This window comes from Mesoplodon mirus, assembly GCF_964341445.2.
Source record: "Mesoplodon mirus genome assembly, chromosome: 7".
Lineage (NCBI taxonomy): Eukaryota > Metazoa > Chordata > Mammalia > Artiodactyla > Ziphiidae > Mesoplodon > Mesoplodon mirus.
In genome coordinates this window covers 54,958,101-54,980,561 of record NC_138983.1, presented here as the reverse complement: position 1 = coordinate 54,980,561, position 22,461 = coordinate 54,958,101, and the positions used below count along the sequence as shown (strand labels likewise).

The 22,461-nt window shown below is 47.5% G+C and overlaps 1 protein-coding gene across 3 annotated transcripts in view; it reads right to left on the bottom strand.

Annotated features, from left to right (window-relative positions):
• Nucleotides 1-10,658: 10,658 nt before the first annotated feature.
• The window catches only part of MAP6 (microtubule associated protein 6), an 89,530-nt gene continuing 77,727 nt past the window's right edge, over nucleotides 10,659-22,461 (bottom strand). For 2 of the 3 annotated variants that reach the window (XM_082627668.1, XM_082627669.1), the window contains one exon: nucleotides 10,659-11,710. In XM_082627668.1, coding sequence (XP_082483794.1) covers nucleotides 10,792-11,710 — 919 coding nt within the window. In that variant the 3' untranslated portion in view covers nucleotides 10,659-10,791. The remainder of the gene's footprint in view (nucleotides 11,711-22,461) is intronic. The other variant, XM_082627670.1, reaches the window with a different exon arrangement.

Below are 22,461 nucleotides of genomic sequence, written 5' to 3'. Positions count from 1 at the left end.
ACCTTTCATGGTCCTTGGGGCTCCTGACATCACAGCTCAAGGAGGGAGAGGGCAAGTGGGATGCATGGGACAGAAGACCAGTGGCCAGGGAGGCAGAGGAACAGAGGAAACTGGATTCATGACCCATCTCTGCTGTTTGCTGGCTGTGTGACTTTGGGCAGGTCACTACCTCTCTCTGGGCACCTCTCCAGCTTCTGTTTGCCAACAACTGTGCCCTGGGGGTTGTTGGTCCGAGGAGGGAGTCCCTGCCTGGCTGGGCAACCTAGTTGGAGTCCTCCAAGATGTGAATGGGGCTGCAGAAGGGCCAGCTGATTCACTCCCATTGTTACCATAATGCAACACAACTGTTTAGGACTCCAGGTCTGTTCTGTGCTGAGAACCCAATAAATTAGATCTCTGCCCTCAAGAGGCTTCATCTAGAAGTGGAGACGTAGGGACAGTGACAAGTATGCTCAGTACACACTGTGTTCCAGTCCCCTGGATCATTCTGTTCCCAGACATGCCACACTTACTCTCCTGCCTCAGGGCCTTTGCACTAGCTGTTCTTTCTGGCAAGTGGTTCTTCTAGATCTTTGCAAGACTGCTTTTTTGTCATCCAGAACTCAGCCTAAATGTCATCTACTCCACAAGGCCTTCCCTAACCACCCAGTATAAGCAGCTCCTCCACAACATCAATTTCTTTACTATGTTTTCTTGTTTTACTGACTCAGTGCTCCTAAATTATCCACCTATTGACACATTTGGTCTGTCCCCACTACTAGAATGGAAGCTCCATGAGAATAGGGACGATGACTTTTTAAAAATTTTTTTATTTATTTTTGGCTGCATGCGGGCTTTCTCTAGTTGCGACGAGTGGGGGCTACTCTTGGTTGTGGTGCGCGGGCTTCTCATCGCGGTGGCTTCTCTTGTTGCGGAGCACGGGCTCTAGATGCGCAGGCTTCAGTAGTTGTGGCATGTGGACTCAGTAGTTGTAGGTCATGGGCTCTAGAGCGCAGGCTCAGTAATTGAGGCACATGGGCTTAGTTGCCCCACGGCATGTGGGATCTTCCCAGACCAGGGATCGAACCCATGTCCCCTGAATTGGCAGGCAGATTCTTAACCACTGCGCCACCAGGGAAGTCCCCTTGTCTTGTTCATCACTGTATGTCCTGCACTCAAATCCAGTGTCATGCACACATAAGGCACTCAAAACATATTTTATTAAGTGAAAGAGCTGTGTTAGAAGGGCACCAGGGCTTCGGGAATCCAGAAGGGTGCCATGGGTGGGTGCCATGACTGCCATGGGGAGATCAAGGAAGATTCCCAGGAGGATGTGACATGTGGGCTGCCTTGAAGGGTAAGTAGGCATTTCTTGATCAGAATAATGACTTTAATAATACCAGCTGGTCCTTCCTTTGTATTTTGCTTCTACTATGTGCCGAACACCATGTCGGTCACTTGATATATATAAATTTTATCCCAGCCTCCTAACAGCTTGGCTAGGTAGGGATTATTCCCAATTTACAGGTGAGATAACCGAGGCTGAGAGAGGTTAAGTGACCTGCCTGAGGCTCCACAGCCAGTGGGGCTGAGCTGGGAAATGCTCCTAGCCAGCTGGAGAGTTGTTCTTCCTCCCTGACACACAGAAAGGGCAGGAGAGGAACTGGCCAGATTTTAACAGGAAAGGTGCATACCCTCACAGTCTATATACGTTGTCCCACTTGGTCCCCACAATAGCCCAGTTAGGTGGGAAGTCTTCCTACTCACACAGGTATAGTTCAGAGATGGGAAGACTGGACTAGAAGTTGGGACTCCTGGACCCAAAGCTCAGCCTGCAACAGCTTCCCCACCAGGTGGGCATGGGCAGTGAAGGAAGGCAGGGCTGAGTGTGGGGCTGCCCAGAGGACACAAAGGGGGCCCTGAGGCCACCTGCCTCCATCTGGGCACAGGCAGGATGGGGGTGGGAGGTCTGTGCTCCCACCTCACAGTGAGGGGTGGGGTTGCTGGTGTGAAGGGTGGCAGGGCAGGTGGTGGAGGTGGATAGGTCAAGGTTGGGCTGGGGCTGGACCAGCCATGTCAGCGCCCTTGATGGCCCATCACAGCTCCGTGTGAAGCTTTCTTGCCACCTGGAGGCCACTGAAGGGACCTCCTTGTTATTTCCACCACTGTGCTTGTTAAAAGTCTCAGAGATGACGACCCTGCTGCACTGTGTGGGTCCTGGATGTGAGTGCAAGTGTGGGGAGGTGGGGATTAACTTTTACTGAGCACCGACTATGTGCCCTGCACGGCCGGGTACCCCTGAGGGAAGCTCTTAATTCTTAGAGCTTCCCTCAGGGGTAGCTATTACCATCCCAAGTTATAGAAAACTGGGGTTTAGAGAATAACGTGACCAGCCCAAGGCCACCTAGCAGGTCAGTGACAGAGCCTGGCACGTATGGGAGCGCAGGTCAGCTGGCTGTGGAGGAGAGAGGTGGTCGATACGCGTGAGCTCCGTGCTCCACGGTTTATAGGAGGCGGGCAGTGGCCAATGGGATTCTATATAATCTTTACTCCAGTCCCCGCAGCTAAAACCTCCTTGAGAGTAGCCCTTGTCTGCCCACGCCCTGGCCACATCCCCAAACCCAGCACAACGCCTGGCACATAGGAGGTGCCTAATAAATGCTCATTCAAAGGAAGTGGTCCATTGGGTGCTTTGGTGCTTAGCAGCAGAGGCATTGGAGCATGGCAGACCAGACTGGAATCCCAGTTCTGCCACTCCTAGCTGTGTGGCCTTGGGCCAGATACTTAACCTCCCTGAGCTTCAGTTTCCTCACTAGTAACATGGGAATGATAATAGTAAGTACCTCATAGAGCTGTGGTGAGAATGAAATGAGGTAACCCATGGTACCTGGCAAATGATATGTGGCCAAGAAATATTAACTATTAATAAGAGAAGGTAAATAAATCAAGATCATACTGCAGAGCTGGGATTTGAACCCAGATCTCCACAACTTTAAAGCCTGATTCTTTTCATCATGCCATACAACCTGGGGGTCAGGCAGAGCTGAAGTGGTCAGGGAAGACTTCCTGGAAGAAGAGGTGCTAGAGGTTGGTAGGAAAGAGGGGAAGAGGCATTCTGGAAGAGAGGCCCAGTGTGAACAGAGGTGCGGCCGCTGGAAGGGCCACGGGAGCTTGGGACACAGCGAGGGGCGTGGGGGTGAGATAGAGGGAGGCCTGGCCCCCAGGTGCTGGGCTGAACTGCTCTGAGAGAGGCTGGGAGGAGGCGGCTGACGGGGAGGCCCCGAGGTCAGTGAACGCTTCTGCGGGAGCAGAGCAGTTGGCTTTGCCACTCCCACCCTCCAATTTCCCTCCTTTTCCACAGTCCCCGCTTGACTCATCCCCTCCCCTGGACTTTCCTCCCTCTCCTTTTGTTCATGTGGCCTCTTCTGCTGGTATCACGCCTCCCCCCACCTCTGCCAGTGGAGCCCTCCTCATCCTTCAAAGACTACCTCAAAGGTTACCGACTCTCCAGAGACTCTTCCTGGGCCCCTGTCAGAAGCGCAGCTGCCTCTGTGCTCCCAGAGCTCTGGGGAAGCATCTCTGGGCAGCACGCACCGCATTTTCCCTCCAGATGCTCTTGGGGGGACTTGGTCCTTCAATACCCCTTGCTGTCACCTTTCTTCCTCTCTCTCTGTGACATGGACATGTCTGCTCAGCTCCCCTACACGCCTACCACCAGTGTTTCATTTGTGGGGGCAGCACGGAGTCCACATGTCCGTGCACGAGCTGATCCACCTGGCTGTTCCAGCAAGAATTAGAAAGTGTTCTGACACTTCAAATACACCTACTGAGAAGTGGTCAGCTCTCAGACTTCCTTTTTTTTTCATGTCATTCCTCTGTCTTGGTGTAAACCAGAGATGACAAACTCAACCGGGGAGCCGAGAGGAGGCCCAACAGGAGGGGAGAGCTAAGCTACGTTATATAACTTATCAAGACAGGAGTTTGATGCTGCCGTCACCAAATTACATTGTCCGTTTGTCAGCTGGATTCACAGTGCCGCTAGATCTCAGGGAGGGAATTAGAGGCCATATGGCGGGATTTGGATGATCTAGAGCACCCCTAGCTCCAGTAAACCCCCATGCAGCACAAGCTGCCTTGCCTGAAGACCTTGAAGTGACCTTGTCTTGGAAGTTACCCTGCAAAGTGTTTTAGTTGTTTATTGCAGAGAAACAAGCCACTCCACACTTAGTGGCTTAAAATGACAATTCATTCTTTTTCACAGTTCTGCGGGTTGGCTGGGCAGTTCTTCTACTGGTCTTGTCTGGGTTCGCTCGGGTGACTGCATCCACTAGATGCTGGGCTCAGCTGGGATGGCTGGGCGCTGAGCCTCTCTCTTATGTGTGCCTGCATCCCCGTCTTCTTCCTGGCACAGTGGTGGCCTCAGGATTCTGAGAGGATAAAGGCAGGAGCTAAGCCTCTGAGGCCTGGGCTCTGCAGCTTATATCATGTCGCTTCCATCACATCCTGTTGGTCAAAGCAAGTCACGAGGCCAGCCTGGATTCGAGGGGTGAAAAAGAGACTTCACTTCTGGATGGAAAGAGCAGCAAAATATCATGGGCATGATTTCAATCTACCCCACAGAGGGAGGCCAAGTCTCTTCACGCACCAATCCCATTGCCTCCAGTCCCATAACTGGAATTAGACACTTTCCTCTCTCAGAAGACTAGTTAGAGTCAGATGGGGGAGGACGAAGCAGCCACATCGAAAGAATTGCAAGATTTTGCTAATTTATATCACCAAAAAGCCTGGATAATATATGTGGGAATGTTTTCTGTGGGTGCTAGTCCATGGAGGGAGGAACACAATTTTCACTGGGCTGGATTTATTAATATGGGTACATTTACCTAAGATTCTAGAGTCAGTGTGCCAGTTTGAGCAGCTAGGAGTGGTTTTCATTGTTTGCTTAGCTGGTTGACTGAAACCTGGATTCAACTGAGGCCTGTGCTTAATTGATATTGAAATGCCAGAATTCCTTGCTTTAACATAGAGGAAGGAATCCAGTGCTAAGGCAGGGAGCAATGTTGATGTGGATTTACCCTGTGTGACCCACTCACATACTCCCAAGCCAAGTTCCACACTCCCGACCTCCTCTTATAGAGCCTGGAGGAAATTCCCTTCACCAAGGCATGGAGAAACATGTTAGTGAGGGGAGCATCTCTGAAACATGATGCAGTACTTGTTCTCTGCAGGCTAGGGATACTAGTGAAAGACACTGCCACAGAAATGGGCTCCATGATTTTAGTGGAAATGATGGGATCCCAGGGGAACAGAGCACAGACAGCAGCGCTTGGCCATCTGGGACGTCAGATGCCAAGTGGTACTCAGAATGGTCTAACCCACAGGTGTCTTTAGCAAAGACTTACTGTTTACGGGCCAAATAGGACCAAAGGGACCAAATAGATAGGCAGCCTCTAAGTCCTCCTTAATGTATAACAGAAACAACAAAGTAAAACAACAAACAAAACCCTCCAGGCCTGGTAGCAGAAGCCTGACTTGACCCACTATGAAAGAGAACTTTGGTCCCTCACCCAAGCCCCTTGAATGGAAGAGAGGTCAGTACCCTTCAGAGCGGCCCCTTCGATAGCACCCCAGATACATACTGTAAATCTTCCTTTTAGCAGCCTACCTTCCACAAAGGTAGGCCATTTGCCAGAGAACTGTGCTCTGTGAAAGGAAAATACACAGGCTTTTCAGGGATTAGCAGACCTTGAGTTTATCTAATGCTAATTCCTGAGGACATAGAAAGCCACTGTGTAGAGGCTCAGGTGCGTCAGGTGACAAATGGAGCTTTGACTCAAGTCCAGGCATGATGCCTGGACTCATCCTGCAATTGTATTTTTAGTTTCAGGGTGTATAATTGAAATTTACAGCACACATGAGCCTCTAGACCTGTGGAATAAGGGCCATTAGGGTAGAAAGGGCCACGTGGAAGCTTCTGGAACTTTTTCTTCTTACCAATCAATAAACTGGTACAGATCTGGGAGAATCACAGAAATTTGTGCCCTCATCAAAACTTGAGAGATGTAGGCTGGTTTCTATGCAAGATGGTGCAGCCCTTGCCCCCCAAGAATCAGGTCTAACTAAGCTCACAGAGGATATTAAACTGGATGGGCTGAGATGGAGAGGGGGTAAAAGTGTAGGTGCTTTGATGGATGAGGGGATAGACTGGCCTGACTTGGGAATGGGGGTGTGTAGAAAGGGCAGGGAGCTGGGGGGTCTGGATTATGGCGCCTCTGAGGGATGGGCTCAGATGTGGATGGCTACAGGAGTATCTGGGGAGTGGCATTACCACCACACAACCTGGGCAGGCTTTGGGAGCTCCGCAGCCAAACATGGTGCGGGGGGGCGTGGAGCTGCCAGTGCCCCTCTGGCTGGGCTAGGGCAGCCATAGTGACAACCTATGTGTCTTCTCAGGATGGCCTAAGCCTCCTGGACCTAGGGACAGGGTGAGGCTCTAGGAAAATGACTAATATTAGAGTTCCTGCCCACCCTGGCAGTGAGAGGAGGGGCTCCAACTTGATTTAATTTGATTTATCAGAATAAAGAAATGCCTCATTTCTTACACCCTGAGTGCCATCATGTAATTCACATACAGAATTACAAACTGTGATATATGTGACGTAAGAGGGGGTGGCCATAGAGATAGAGAATGGAAGGCAGATTCACCATTTATTTATGTGGTAGAGGGCGCAGGTCTTAGTGACGGATTGGAAGTGGAGGGCTGGAAATTGGTGCAAAAAAAATATTTCCAGGTTTCGGACTGAGAATGGCGTGCATTCACCATCCCCTTCCTCTAGGTGATCCATCCTCGCCGCGACAAAGACAAAGACTACGTAAGGTGTCGCTGCAATACGACTTGGCCCCATGGTCTACCCTGAATCCGCACGCACCGTCCTCCTCACTACACAAAAATGCCAAAAAGTGCCCAGGCAGTGCGGGGGTGCCCCCGGCAGGTGTTCAGGGCGGGGATCACCGCGCGAGAGGAGTAAAATCGCAGTCTTTCCCTGGATCCGCCACCAGGGGCTCCAGCGAGGCCTCAGCCCAGCTCCAAGAGGGCCCTCCAGACCCGCCCTCGGGTGGCGCGCACCCACGGGTCCCCAGGCTTCTCTAGCCAGCCCGCTCCCGGGCCCTGGCCCGACCCCGTGCCGAGAAGCTCCGGCAATTGGGCCCTGAGCCCAGACGGGGAAACTGACCTGGCCACACGGGCAAGACGGTGTGCGCGTGCGTGGACGGCCGCGGCTGGGGACTGGGGCTCAGCGCCGCCCGCCCGGGGGGCATGTCGGATCCCCAGCTGTCAGATTCAGAGCCGGGAGCCTGGTTAAGGGTTCTTGGGCGGAGCCTGGGCATCTTCGGGATCCGAGTTTCGGATGCCGCCGCGCTTCCGAGGCCGCTCCGCGGGGAAGGGGCGCCGCCCCCTCCTCCTTCCCTCAGTCAGCAGCGTTTGGGCGGGTGGGGTTACTGGCCGCGGCCCGCCGGGGTCCTTTATCTGGATTCGCCAGGCCGCCGAGGGGAGGGATTGAGAGGGGTGGAGACGACGCGTGCTGGGGAGGAGCTGGGAAATGGATGGGAAGAACCAGGCCAAGGATGACGTCTGCATCTGAGAAGGGCCAAGAACATCTAATTCATTTCCCGCCTTTCGCCGCCCCAGCGCAGGGCGGGAGCCTGAGCCGACCACCTCCCTCACTGGGCCTTCTTCCAATGCAGCAGAGAGCTGGGCGTGATGCAGGTGAGGCGGTGGCCTGCAGCTCAATCCTGAGCTGGAGGTTTTCTGCCTCAGGATCACCTCTTATCATCAGAGGCACTTTATCATCAGGAGGAAATTGAGGTGGCTGGCGCTGGGCTGGAGGTCGACCTGCTTCCACCACCGCCGCCTCTCGGTCATCTGCACTCTCTCCCTCAGCTTTGGACGCTGGGCATCGCTCTCCTTATTGAATCACTCCTGGCACCGCAGGCCCTGGTCTCTCCTTACAGCTTTGGGCGAAGCCCTTCCTCAGCTTCCTTTGTGCCCTTCTTTTCCTACCTTTAAAAAGTCACCAGAGCCTTGGGCTGGGCCCACTTCTCTTTCCATTCTGACACTGTCCCTAGGGAGCTCAGCCTCCCCATGTGGGGCTGACCCCCACACCTTGTTTCCAGGCAGCTCTCTCTTCAGAGGGGGAGCCCTGGTAGCCAATGGCTTTCTGGACATTTGCCCCTGGATGTTGCCCATCTCAGAGAGATCACCATCTACCTGGCCCTTGGGAATGTGTGTGCCATGGGACCAGGTGTGTGGGTCAGAGGGAGAACTGAAAGGAGGGGCGCGGTGTCCGTACACAATACTTCTTTAGCCTCAGCGTGGTCTTTTCTTATCTGCAGGGCCCTATTAGAATTCATATGGCAGCAATCTCTGTGTTGGGTGGGCCAGGAAGAATCCTCATAGTGTGTGTGTGTGTGTGTGTGTGTGTTTATAGAGGTGGCTTGTGGGGCAGAAAACACTGGTGCTGTTGGGAGTGGGGTGAGGAAGCAGGACTGGGGCCTGTAGCTCAGAAAACTTCACCATTTGGAAGTCATCAGTACTTCCTGTGATTTCTCTGTTAGAACGAAGCTGAGCTTCTTTAAAAAGAGACGTTTAAGAAAGAGACCTTTAAAAGGGGTTAGTGTTCTTAATGGGTCTCAAAGGTCTTAAAGGAGTAGGAGTGTTCCTTGGGCGCCAGCTTTGGTGGGGTCAACAGGTGGAGCTCTCCCCACACCCCCAGGCCTCTGAGGGCTCTGGGTTTTAAAGGGGAGGCTGCTGTGACCCACACCAGTGGGATCCTAGCAGGACCCATCTCTGAGCAAGGCTGAGCCTTAGCCCCCAGCCTTCTTCCCAGTAACACGCTCACAGCCTACAGGACTGACTCCCTGACTCCCTCCCTGAGGTCCTGGGGTTCAGAAAACTGGTCACCCCTCCCTGGTCTCCGTTGTATGCCCCAGAGGCCTGCTACACCCTTTGGTCAGGCCCTCATGAAAATCAGGTTTCTTTCATTCAAGGACTTCCAGAGGGGGCTTACCCTGGCCCTCCCAGCCACATCCATGATACCCCTTCCTACCCCCGCTGCCTGGGCTGTCTCTACTTCATAGCCACTTTCTCTGAGAAGCCTTCCTGGATGCCCCTACTAGATTTTCTTTCTTCACTGTCCTCTCAACGCCAGGCCTTTAGTTGTCCTAGGGCCTTATCCCACACCACCTTTTATTGTCATAGTACTGGGACTTCTGTACCACAGTGACCTCATGCCCAGCACTGAGCGAGGCACAAAGTGAGTGCTAAGGACAAGTCACTTGCAGGCATGAATGAGTGGGGGACTTCAGGCATTGTTTTAAAAACCCTGGCTGAGCTGTCCTGGATACTGAATGAGGACCAGCAAATGTTAGGTTCTGCCCTCATGAGTGTCCTGGGACTCTTCTGATTGGAGGCCTGGTTTACTCAAGAAGCATGACCTCTGGATGATCTTTAGGACTGAGCCCTTGGCAAACAACTGTCATCTAGGATTATCCTGGGCCAGCTGGGTCTCTGCTCCTGTTTCCTCTGCAGGTTTCAACTCTGAACAGTCCAGGGCTCAGTTTGCTGCAGTTTGGTACCTGTTTGGTACCTAGGCTTTCATGGAAACTGACCTGTGAAATAATAGAGCTCTTAAAACCCTTGAAATTTCCTAGGCTCTAGCAGTGTCTTTTGTTTTAATGAGGGGACTCTTGGTGGCTTCTGGATCACTTCAGGATGGGGACTGGTCACCAGAAAGACCAAGTCACAATTAGAAGCTTGGAATTTTCAGCCCCACCTTCCATCCTCTGGGAAGGGGAGAGGGGCTGGAGATTGAGTTGATGATTGATTATGCCAGCATGATGAAACCTTCATAAAAATCCCCAAAGTTTGAGGTTCGGAGAGCTTCTGGGTTGCTGGAGGCACTGGCAGGGTGGTGTACTTGGCAAGGGCAGGGGAGCTCCGTGCCCCTTCCCCTATACCTTACCCTATGCATCTCTTCCATCTGGATGTATTCTTTATCCTTTGAGGATAAATCAGTAAACATAAGTACGTGTTTCCCAGAGTTCTGTGAGCCATTCTAGCAAATTATTGAACCCAAGCAGGGGGTTGTGGGAATGCTGATTTATAGCAAGTCAGTCAGAAGTACAAGCGATAGCCTGGGACTTGTAATTGGCATCTGAAGTTGGGGGGGGCAGGGGGACAGTCCTGTGGGACTGAGCCCTTCACCTGTGGGAGCTGACGCTGTCTCTAGGTAGATAACGTCAGAATTGATTTCAATGTAGGGCCCCCCAGTTGGTGTTAGATAATTGTTTGATGTGAGGGACCTCCTCCCCCCCACCACCACCACCTCTGGTGTCAGAACTGAAGTGTGGTCACAGTGTGAGAGTAAAAGGGAAACACATGTGTGTCCCGCCCACACCCTCACGATGGGGTCCTGTCCTCAGTCTCCAAGCAACTCCCACCCACTCCCATCTCATGCTGACAGCTCACAGGAGCTGGGAATTTCTCAGATGGCCCGGATGGATGAATGCAGAGCCCTGCATGCCCACCCTCAAACGTGCATGGCGCGCGCACACACACACACACACACTCTCTCTCTCTCTCAAATGAAGCCAGACAGGGAGAGAGACACTGCTGAGCCAGAGGGACAAGTTTTATTAGATTCCAGCAAGACTATACAATACGTGTTTCATGCAGATTAAATAAGTGTCTTTGCTGCCCCTGAGAGGGAGCACTTTCATTGCCAGCTCCTTCTTTGGCATGTCAAGGGGTGAGTGTCAAGGAGAACTGTCAACATATTCTGCATAGGGGACAGTTGGGATCATGACTGGGGGTGGAGGTGATACAGTGGGCAGCTGAGGGCTCCTGAGACCTTGAATCTTCAGAGGCTCAGGGACCACAGGACCTTGGTCCTTTGCTGGTGGTAGCACCAGAGGACCTTGATCTTTCAGAGGCACTGGGGGTATAGGAACTTGATTCTTCACAGGCTCAGGGACCACGGGACCTTGATTCTTAGGAGGCTCTGGGATCACGGGGCCTTGATCCTTGACTAGTTCTGGACCTTGATTCTTTACAGGTGCTGCAATTACAGAATCGTGATCCTTTAGAAGCTCTGGGGCCCCTCCACCTTGATCTTTGACTGGCTCTGGGACCACTAAACCTTGATTCTTTACAGACTCAGAGAGCACAGAACCTTCATTCTTCACAGGTGCTATGACCATGGCACTTTGATCCTGCAGTTGCTCTGGGACCATAGGACCTTGATCCTTGACAGGTGCTGGGGTCCCGGGGCCTTGATCCTTCAGAAGCTCTGGTACCACGGAACCTTGATCTTTAACTCTTGCTGGAACCATAGGACTTTGATTCTCTAGAGGCACTGGGGCCAAGGAATCTTGATCCTTGACTGGTGCTGAGATCATAGAACCTCCATTCTTTAAAGGCTCAGGGACCACGTGATCTTGATCCTTAACTGATGCAGGGACTATGGGGCCTAGATCCTTCAGAGACCCCGGGACCACAGGAGCTTGATCCTTCAGAGGCTCTGGGACTGTGGGGTCTTGACCCTTTGAAGGCTTTTGGATCACAGGACCTTGATCTTTCAGAGGCCCAGGGCCCACGGGACCTTGATCTTTGTCTGGCTCTGTGGTTACAGGACCTTGACGCTTACGTGAATCACTGGTGGGTTCGACCTGGTTCCTGCAGAGGAGAGAGAGGTGGTCACTGTGAGGGCCATCGCTCAGGCCAGGGACAGGGCAGAGCACAGATTGCCTGATAAGTCTTGGCCTAGTGGAGCCTGGGCAGGGCAGCTCTTGCTGGAGAGTCAAGAGGAGAACCTGACCTCCACGTCCTTAGTACAGAATGTGGGGCGGGGTGAGGAACAGGCTTGGGAATTGGTCATTCAATGTGCTTGCCAATTGATTATAACCTGCGCGTGGCATGGAGGGCAGCCCCCGGGTGACAGCGGCAGTACCGTAGCGGAACTCAGAGTCCTCCAGTGAGCGTCCTAGCAGCCTGTCCACCCCACACTCCACAGGCCACGCTTCCTTCCTCCAGAATATCTGGGCCCATCCTGGGGGCCCATCTTAGCTATCTTCTCAGAGGACCCTACAGGCTAGGGTGCTCCTGTTCTCAGGGCCTTCCCAGACCCCTTCCCTCCCCAACCCCCTAGTTAAGTGCTGAGTGGGGAGGGGCAAAGGGTCCAAGGCATGCATGAAAGAAAGAGGGAATGTTCCTCTTCCCCACCTCCCTTAAAAGGGACAACGTAAAAATGTATTTTATCACTGACATTGTTTACAACAGCCAGCTGGCCAGGGTGACAATAAAAAGCAGACCAGCTTTTAATTGGTTTTATTATTGCTTTTAAATTCTCTATAAACAATGCTCCCCATTGTCGCCTGTATCACATTTGGTAGGTAGGTGACTGGCTGGGACTCCCCGTTCAGGCAGTGAAGAGGCCCTGCTCCCCTCGCTCCGTCCCCACTCTGGCTCCCTCTACTCTCCCTGGGCCCTTATTCCAAGGCTCTGGGGCTGATTTCCCGGCAACCAAGAGTCCAGGCCTCTCATCAGAACCCTCACAGGCTGCTCCACCTGCCTCACCGTGGACCCCTGGTGCCCACCCACATCATGGAGAGCAGGTGACATCACTGACACCAAGGGCGAACGTTGCCACACTCAGGCCACCCCAGTCAAGATGAGAGTGCACCCTCCTGCCCTGCAGGCTGGGCTCAGCCAGTGTCACAAGCCTATGCACACTTACAGCACATTCTACTTTCCAAATCACTTCTTTCCAAAGCCCATTTCAGCAACCCAGCAATCCTGTGAAGCTCGAAGGGAGGATTTATTACCCTTACTTGTATGATATACAGATGAAGAAACTGAGGTCGAGTGGGCAAGTGATATGGGAAGTGAGGGGACCTGCATGGACTGTAAAGTCTGGGTCTTTCCACTCCTGGGGCCTGTGCTCCTTCCCTTATAGCACCTGCCACATAGTAGGTGCTCAATCTTGGTTGCTATTATTACTCTTTTACACATTGCAGTCAAGTCTTTATGCTTAAAATCACTTCAGTATTTTAACAGTTCCTATAGTTTAAAGCTGGTCCAGTAAGACTTCTACTTGGTAACACTTTCTTAGCTCATTATGGTTTCGTCTCTCTGGGCCCCAAGTGTGTCATCTATTTCATTGGGTAAAATGATATTTACTCAGAAATTTATGATGGTTAGAAATTATGTACATAGAACACCTTGTACCACATTACTATGTAATATTATAATTATTTTTCTATTTACTTACACACATCTGGACTATTTTTATTCTGACATGTCATCCTGATCCAGAAGCTTTTTACTATATTTAGCACCTTGAGCACCTAGGAACTGACATCTCCCAGCAGAGTACATAGTGCCACAGGCAGCCTGTCCGTCCAGTCCCTCTTGACGTCTCTGAGCATCACAGTGGACAGAGAGGGGCCGGGGTGGCTCGCTGGTTCAGCACAACACAGAGCACAGCTGCCCCGGCCACATGAACCCAGCTGGCTGCCATCAGTAGGACCCTAGTGTCTGTGGAGGGAGCCAGGCAAGGCCACGAAAAACATGCAGAATCCAAGGATGGCATTAAAATACCTCTAATACCTGGTGGTTGGCCAGAAAGGAAAAATAAAAACCTAATTCAGAATAGAATCCAGCAGGACACTGATTAGATGAATCCCATCTGGGAGTGAACAACTTGGGTAGAGTCCTCCTGAAAGGGGTGATGAAGCTGAGACAGGAGACAAAAGAGGTGACCAGGGCTTAACTTGATCTCAGGAGCTTGGGTTGCAAAACCTATCCCATTGGCAGGACATGGACTCAGTGTCCCATTGGCAGGGCATGGACTCAGTGTCCCCTGCTGGCATGGAGATTTAAAAGAGGGCCAGACCCACAGCATGGAGTGCAAAGTATATTTTCCCGATGTCTGTGGCACTGGCTCCCACGCCCTGCCTCATTTTTCTGCTTAATGAGCATTCTCAGCCAGCTGTGAACTAACCTTAAATTTGCTCAGATATACACCCCTATGTTGCTCTGGTTAGTAAACTTGTTTCCTTAGTAAGTGTCTTTAATCATGGAAAGTTTTAGAAAAAAAATTAGAAATGATAAATTAAATCAAATCTATATATTACATTTTTTGGGTATTAAATTTAGGAAAAATCTGTGTAGATTTAGTTTGAAAGTATTTGTAATGTTTAAAATAATTTGGCATATTATACCTAACAGATTAGCTTTGTGATTCCAATATAAAAGGTGTAATTTAATAATTAATTTAGGGACTTCCCTGGTGGTCCAGTGGCTAAGACATTGAGCTTGCAATGGAGGGGGCCTGGGTTCAATCCCTGGTCAGGGAACTAGATCCCACATGTCACAACTAAGAGTTTGCATGCCGCAACTAAAGATCCTGCATGCCGCAAATAAAAGATCCTGCATGCCACAATGAAGATCCCATGTGTTGAGACTAAGACCCAGCACAGCCAAATAAATAAATAATAAAAAAAATTAATTTAGACTTGATTTTAAGTTGAAATATATAAGTTAACTGTCCTGAAGCTCTCATACTGTAAAGAAGCCAAGTCTGGACATTTGGAAAAGCCATGTGGAGAGAGCAAGAGGTGCCCAGCCAGCTCCCAGCTGCTCTGACCCCCAGCCGTTCAACTCACCCCAGTTGATACACTGGAAATTATAGGCAAGGCCGTGTGGCTGACAGGGTCTTGGTGCTCTGGCCGGGTGTCAGGCCTGTGCCTCTGAGGTGGGGGAGCCGAGTTCAGATCATTGGTCCACCAGAGTCCTCCCAGCTCCATGTAATATCAAATGGCAAAAGCTCCCCCAGAGATTTCCATCTCAATGCTGAGACCCAGCTCCACTCAATGACCAGCAAGCTACAGTGCTGGACACCACATGCCAAACAACTAGCAAGACAGGAACACAACCCCACCCATTAGCAGAGAGGTTGCCTAAAATCAGAATAAGTTCACAGACACCCCAAAACACACCACCGGACATGGTCCTGCTCACCAGAAAGATCCAGCCTCATCCACCAGAACACAGGCACCAGACCCTCCACCAGGAAGCCTACACAACCCACTGAACCAACCTTAGCCGCTGAGGGCAGACATCAAAAACAACGGGAACTACGAACCTTCAGACTGCGAAAAGGAGACCCCAAACCCAGTAAGTTAAGCAAAATGAGAAGACAGAGAAACACACAGCAGACGAAGGAGCAAGGTAAAAACCCACCAGACCAAACAAATGAAGAGGAAATAGGCAGTCTACCTGAAAAAGAATTCAGAGTAATGAGAGTAAAGAAGACCCAAAATCCTGGAAATAGAATGGAGAAAATATAAGAAACATTTAACAAGGACATAGAAGAACTAAAGAGCAAACAAATGATGATGAACAACACAATAAATGAAATTAAAAATTCTCTAGAAGGATTCAATAGCACAATAACTGAGGCAGAAGAACAGATAAGTGACCTGGAAGATAAAATACTGGAAATAACTACTGCAGAGCAGAATAAAGAAAAAAGAATGAAAAGAATTGAGGAGAGTCTTAGAGATTTCTGGGACAACATTAAACTCACTGACATTTGAATTATAGGGGTCCCAGAGAAGAAGAGGAAATAAAAGGACTGAGAAAATATTTGAAGAGATTATAGTTGAAAACTTCCCTAATATGGAAAAGGAAATAGTCAATCAAGTCCAAGAAGCACAGAGAGTCCCATACAGGATAAATCCAAGGAGAAACACGCCAAGACATATATTAATCAAACTATAAACAATTAAATACAAAGAAAAAATATTAAAAGCAGCAAGGGAAAAATAACAAATAACATGCAAGGGAATCCCCATAAGGTTAACAGCTGATCTTTCAGCAGAAACTCTGCAAGCCAGAAGGGAGTGGCAGGACATATTTAAAGTGATGAAAGGGAAAAACCTACAACCAAGATTACTCTACCCAACAAGGATCTCATTCAGATTAAACAGAGAAATTAAAACCTTTACAGACAAGCAAAAGCTAAGAGAATTCAGCACCACCAAACCAGCTTTACAACAAATGCTAAAGGAACTTCTCTAGGCAGGAAACACAAGAGAAGGAAAAGACCTACAATAACAAACTCAAAACAATTAAGAAAATGGTAATAGGAACATACATATCAATAATTACCTTAAATGTAAATGGATTAAATGCTCCCACCAAAAGACACAGACTGGCTGAACGGATACAAAAACAAGACCCATATATACGCTGTCTAAAAGAGACCCACGTCAGACCTAGGGACACATACAGACTGAAAGTGGGGGAAAAAGATATTCCATGTAAATGGAAATCAAAAGAAAGCTGGAGTAGCAACTCTCATATCAGAGAAAATAGACTTTAAAATAAAAACTATTATAAGAGACAAAGAAGGACACTACATAATGACCAAGGGATCAATCCAAGAAGAAGATATAACAGTTGTAAATATTTATGCACCCGACATAGGAGCATAGCAATACATAAGGAAAATGCTAACAGCTGTAAAAGGGGAAATCGACAGTAACACAATCATAGTAGGGGACTTTAACACTCCACTTTCACCAATGGACAGATCATCTAAAATGAAAATAAAAATGGAAACACAAGCTTTAAATGACACATTAAACAAGATGGACTTAATTGATATTTATAGGACATTCCATCCCAAAACAACAGAATACACTTTCTTAAATGCTCATGGAATATTCTCCAGAATAGATCATATCTTGGGTCACATATGAAGCCTTGGTAAATTTAAGAAAATTGTAATTGTATCAAGTATCTTTTCCGACCACAACGCTATGAGACTAGATATCAATTACAGGAAAAAAACTGTAAAAAATACAAACACATGAAGGTTACACAATATGCTACTAAATAACCAAGAGATCACTGAAGAAATCAAAGAGGAAATCAAAAAATACCTAGAAACAAATGGCAATGAAAACACGATGACCCAAACCTATGGGATGCAGCAAAAGCAGTTCTAAGAGGGAAGTTTATAGGAATACAATCCTACCTCAAGAAATAGGAAACATCTCAAATAAACAACCTAAACTTATACCTAAAGCAATTAGAGAAAGAACAAAAAACCTCCAAAGTTAGCAGAAGGAAAGAAATCATAAAGGTCAGATCAGAAATGAATGAAAAAGAAATTAAGGAAACAATAGCAAATTTCAATACAACTAAAATCTGGTTCTTTGAGAAGATAAAAAATATTGATACACCATTAGCCAGACTCATCAAGAAAAAAAGGGAGAAGACTCAAATCAATAGAATTAGAAATGAAAAAGCAGAAGTAACAACTGACACTGCAGAAATACAAAGGATCATGAGAGATTACTACAAGCAACTATATGCGAATAAAGTGGACAACCAGGAAGAAATGGACAAACTCTTAGAAAAGCACAACCTTCTGAGACTGAACCAGGAAGAAATAGAAAATATAAACAGACCAATCACAAGCGTTGAAGTTGAGACTGTGATTAAAAATCTTCGAACAAACAAAAGGCCAGGACCATATGGCTTCACAGGCAAATTCTATCAAACATTTAGAGAAGAGCTAACACCTATCCTTCTCAAACTCTTCCAAAATATAGCAGAGGGAGGAATACTCCCAAACTCATTCTACAAGGTCACCATCACTGTGATACCGAAACCAGACAAAGATGTCACAAAGAAAGAAAACTACAGGCCAGTATCACTGATGAACATAGATGCAAAAATCCTCAACAAAGTACTAGCAAACAGAATCCAACAGCACATTAAAAGGAGCATACACCATGATCAAGTGGGGTTTATCCCAGGAATGCAAGGATTCTTCCATATACACAAATCAATCAATGTGATAAACCATATTAACAAATTGAAGGAGAAAAACCATATGATCATCTCAATAGATGCAGAAAAAGCTTTTGAGAAAATTCATCAACCATTTATGATAAAAAAAACTCTCCAGAAAACAGGCATAGAGGGAACTTACCTGAACATAATAAAGGCCATATATGACAAACCCACAGCCAACATTGTACTCAATGGTGAAAAACTGAAACCATTTCTACTAAGATCAGGAACAGGACAAGGTTGTCCACTCTCACCACTCTTATTCAACATAGTTTTGGAAGCTTTAGCCACAGCAATCAGAGAAGAAAAAGAAATAAAAAGAATCCAAATCGGAAAAGAAGTAAAGCTGTCACTGTTTGCAGATGACATGATACTATACATAGAGACTCCTAAAGATGCTACCAGAAAGCTACTAGAGCTAATCAATGAACTTGGTAAAGTAGCAGGATACAAAATTAATGCACAGAAATCTCTTGCATTCCTATACACTAATGATGAAAAATCTGAAAGAGAAATTAAGGAAACACTCCCATTTACCATTGCAACAAAAAGAGTAAAATACCTAGGAATAAACCTACTTAAGGAAACAAAAGACCTCTATGCAGAAAACTATAAGACACTGATGAAAGAAATTAAAGATGATACAAACAGATGGAGAGATATACCCATGTTCTTGGATTGGAAGAATCAACATTGTGTAAATGACTATACTACCGAAAGCAATCTACAGATTCAATGCAATCCCTATCAAAGTGCCAATGGCATTTTTCACAGAACTAGAACAAAAAATTTCACAATTTGTATGGAAACACAAAAGACCCTGAATTGCCAAAACAATCTTGGGAAAGAAAAACAGAGCTGGAGGAATCAGGCTCCCTGGCTTCAAACTATACTACAAAACTACAGTAATCAAGACAGTATGGTACTGGCACAAAAACAGAAATATAGATCAATGGAACAGGATAGAAAGCCCAGAGATAAACCCACGCACATATGGTCACCTTATTTTTTATAAAGGAGGCAAGAGTATACAATGGAGAAAAGACAGCCTCTTCAATAAGTAGTGCTTGGGAAAACTGGACAGCTACATGTAAAAGAATGAAATTAGAACACTCCCTAACACCATACACAAAAAGAAACTCAAAATGGACCAAAGACCTAAATGTAAGGCCAGACACTATAAAACTCTAAGAGGAAAACACAGGCATTAACACTCTATGACATAAATCACAGCAAGATCCTTTTTGACCCACCTCTTAGAGAAATGGAAATGAAAACAAAACTAAACAAATGGGACCTAATGAAACTTTAAAGCTTTTGCACAGCAAAGGAAACCATAAACAAGACGAAAAGACTACCCTCAGAACGGGAGAAAATATTTGCAAATGAAGCAACTGACAAAGGATTAATCTCCAAAATTTACAAGCAGCTTGTGTGGCTCAATATCAAAAAAACAAACAACCCAATCCAAACATGGGCAGAAGACCCAAATAGACATTTCTCCAAAGAAGATATACAGATTGCCAACAAACACATGAAAAGATGCTCAACATCACTAATCGTTAGAGAAATGCAAATCAAAACTACAATGAAGTATCACCTCCCGCCAGTCAGAATGGCCATTGTCAAAAAATTTACAAACAATAAATGCTGGAGAGGGTGTGGAGAAAAGGGCACCCTCTTGCACTGTTGTTGGGAATGTAAATTGATACAGCCACTATGGAGAACAGTATGGAGCTTCCTTAAAAAACTAAAAATAGAACTATCATATGACCCAGCAATCCCACTACTGGGCATATACCCTGAGAAAACCATAATTCAAAAAGAGTCATGTACCACAATGTTCATTGCAGCACTATTTACAATAGCCAGGACATGGAAGCAACCTAAGTGTCCATCGACAGATGAATGGGTAAAGAAGATGTGGCACATATATACAATGGAATATTACTCAGCCATAAAAAGAAACGAAATTGAGTTATTCGTAGTGAGGTGGATGGACCTAGAGTCTGTCATACAGAGTGAAGTAAGTCAGAAAGAGAAAAACAAATACCATATGCTAACACATATACATGGAATCTTAAAAAAAAAATGCTTCTGAAGAAACTAGGGACAGGACAGGAATAAAGACGCAGATGTAGAGAATGGACTTGAGGACATGGGGAGGGGGAAGGGTAAGCTGGCATGAAGTGAGAGAGTGGCATGGACATATATACACTACCAAATGTGCAAAAGATAGCTAGTGGGAAGCAGCTGCATGGCACAGGGAGATCAGCTCGGTGCTTTGTGACCACTTAGAGGGGTGGGATAGGGGTGGGTGGGAGGGAGATGCAAGAGGGAGGAGATATGGGGATATATGTATATGTATAGCTGATTCACTTTGTTATAAAGCAGAAACTAACACACCATTGTAAAACAATTATACTCCAATAAAGATGTTGAAAAAAAAAGAAAGATATGACAATTTTATAAATTTTGTAAACAATGATGGAACTTTTACTACAACCCAATAGTAAACATATTTTTAAGCTTAGTTTATTTTAAATTACTTACAATTTAATTAAAAATATTTAGGGGAATTGAATTAAGTTATAAGATCCTCCTTAAAAGAGTTAATTAAATTTTACTAGATTTTTAAGTTTGTTACTTTTATAAATTAAACTTTTGTTTTTAAAACGAAGGCAGCCTTGGTTGGTTTTCCTGTGAACAAATCCACCCTCAAGGGCAACATAAAACTCTCATTGACACTGAGTGGCCGTCACTTCGTTCCATGGTGGCCCGCCAGGCTCCCCATCTGTAAAATGTCCCACCACTCACAGTGCCATCTGTGTGAATGAGACAGAGCCACTCCCCCAGGGTGGAAGCTGATGCGTGGTAGGTGAGTGGAGATGGGCTGGGTTCAGCTCCACTCAGCCCACAGGCCAGCTGCCCAGGGGCCCAGCCCAACCTGCACAACTGAGTCTTAGTCTGGTGCCTTGAGCCAGCTGCAGATTTTCTCAAGACAGCATACGAGACAGGCTCCTTTCACCTCCCAGCCTGTGTACCCTCTCAGAAACTAGAATGACCTGCTGGCTTTCTCTTGGTTTCTGTGCTGCTAATTGCCTGCCAGACCTTGGGCAATTACTCAACCACAATAGACCTCAGTTTCCTCATCTGTAAAATGGGGATAGCAATACAAATGTCAGGGACAATTATGACAGAGGATTAGATGATCCTGTTGGGCAGCGATCTGAAATGATAATTTGTGACATCTATAGAGTGCTTTTGTGCCTTACATGAATAAGCCCATAACCATAATAACTGTGTAAGAGTTTATCAGATGATCACGCACTCATTACTTTAGCTCACTGGAGCCTCCTGGCAGCCCTGGGAGAAGGCAGAGAAGGTGGTGGACAGCTCTGCAGCCTCACCCTCCTGCACTGTCCTCTGGCCACCCCATGCTGCTGTTTTGTTTCTTTTTGTTTCTGCTGCCTGGATTGCCCTCTTTAACCCACTTTTCCTGTCTGTCCCTGATGGCTTGGCTTGGATCCCTCCTTCTTACAAGGTCTTCCTGGATGCACCTCTCCAAATTAGTTTTGTCTGTATCTCCCTTGCAGCACCATTTTACAGTCTCTCCCCACATTCATAGATACCCTAATCGCATGTCAGTTTTCCCCCCATTCGACTGTGAACTCCCTGAAGACAGGGGCCATCCACCTGGCCTGCAGCCCCAATGCTCAGCACAGTACCTGGAACAAAGAAGGTCAAACAGAAAGATTTACAAATTATTGTTGCTGAAACCTGCTTCATCATCTATCCCATGGCCCCAGCCAGAAACTCAGAGTCATCCTAGATACTTTCGACTCCCTCGAAACCTTCACCCAATCCATCAGGAACCATCTGTTCGGGCTCCTAACATTTATTTCCTGAATATTCACATGTCTTTCCCGCCCTCCCTTCCCCCACCAGCTGTGCCATCATCTCTGTGGACCACTGTCACAGTCCCCTAACTGGTATCCCTGGCCCCTCCTCCAATCCATTCTTCACACAGAAATCAGGATGACCTTTCAAAAAAGCAAATCCTTCCCCTGCTGAGGACTCTTCAAGGTTTCTCCTTGCGCTGAGAATAAAGAGGTTTTACCCTGTTGCATGGCCTCACCGCGCCGACCAGCCCGCTCCCGCCGTCTCCCAGCTCTCTATGCCCCAGCCTCCCATGCCCTGCTCCATTCCATTTACAGCTTTTGCACATGCTGTTGTCCCCTCCTGGGACCTTCTCTTGCTCCCTCTTCTGTTCAAACTACTCATCCTCCGTCTCTCAGCTCACCTTCCCAGGGAAGCAGATGTGACCAGGCCCCTGCTACAGGCTCTCCTAGTCCCTGACACTTTCTTTCATATCCCTTATCGCAGCTAATTACTTGCATTCTTTTCCATTAATGTTTCTCCTACTAGACTGAAGCTTCAAAGGGCAGGACCATGTCAATTTTGTAAATCATTGTACCTAAAACTGTACCTGACCCAGGGAAAGCCCTGACTAAATACTTGTCCAATGAATGAATACGTGAGAGACTTTTCTGTGCCAG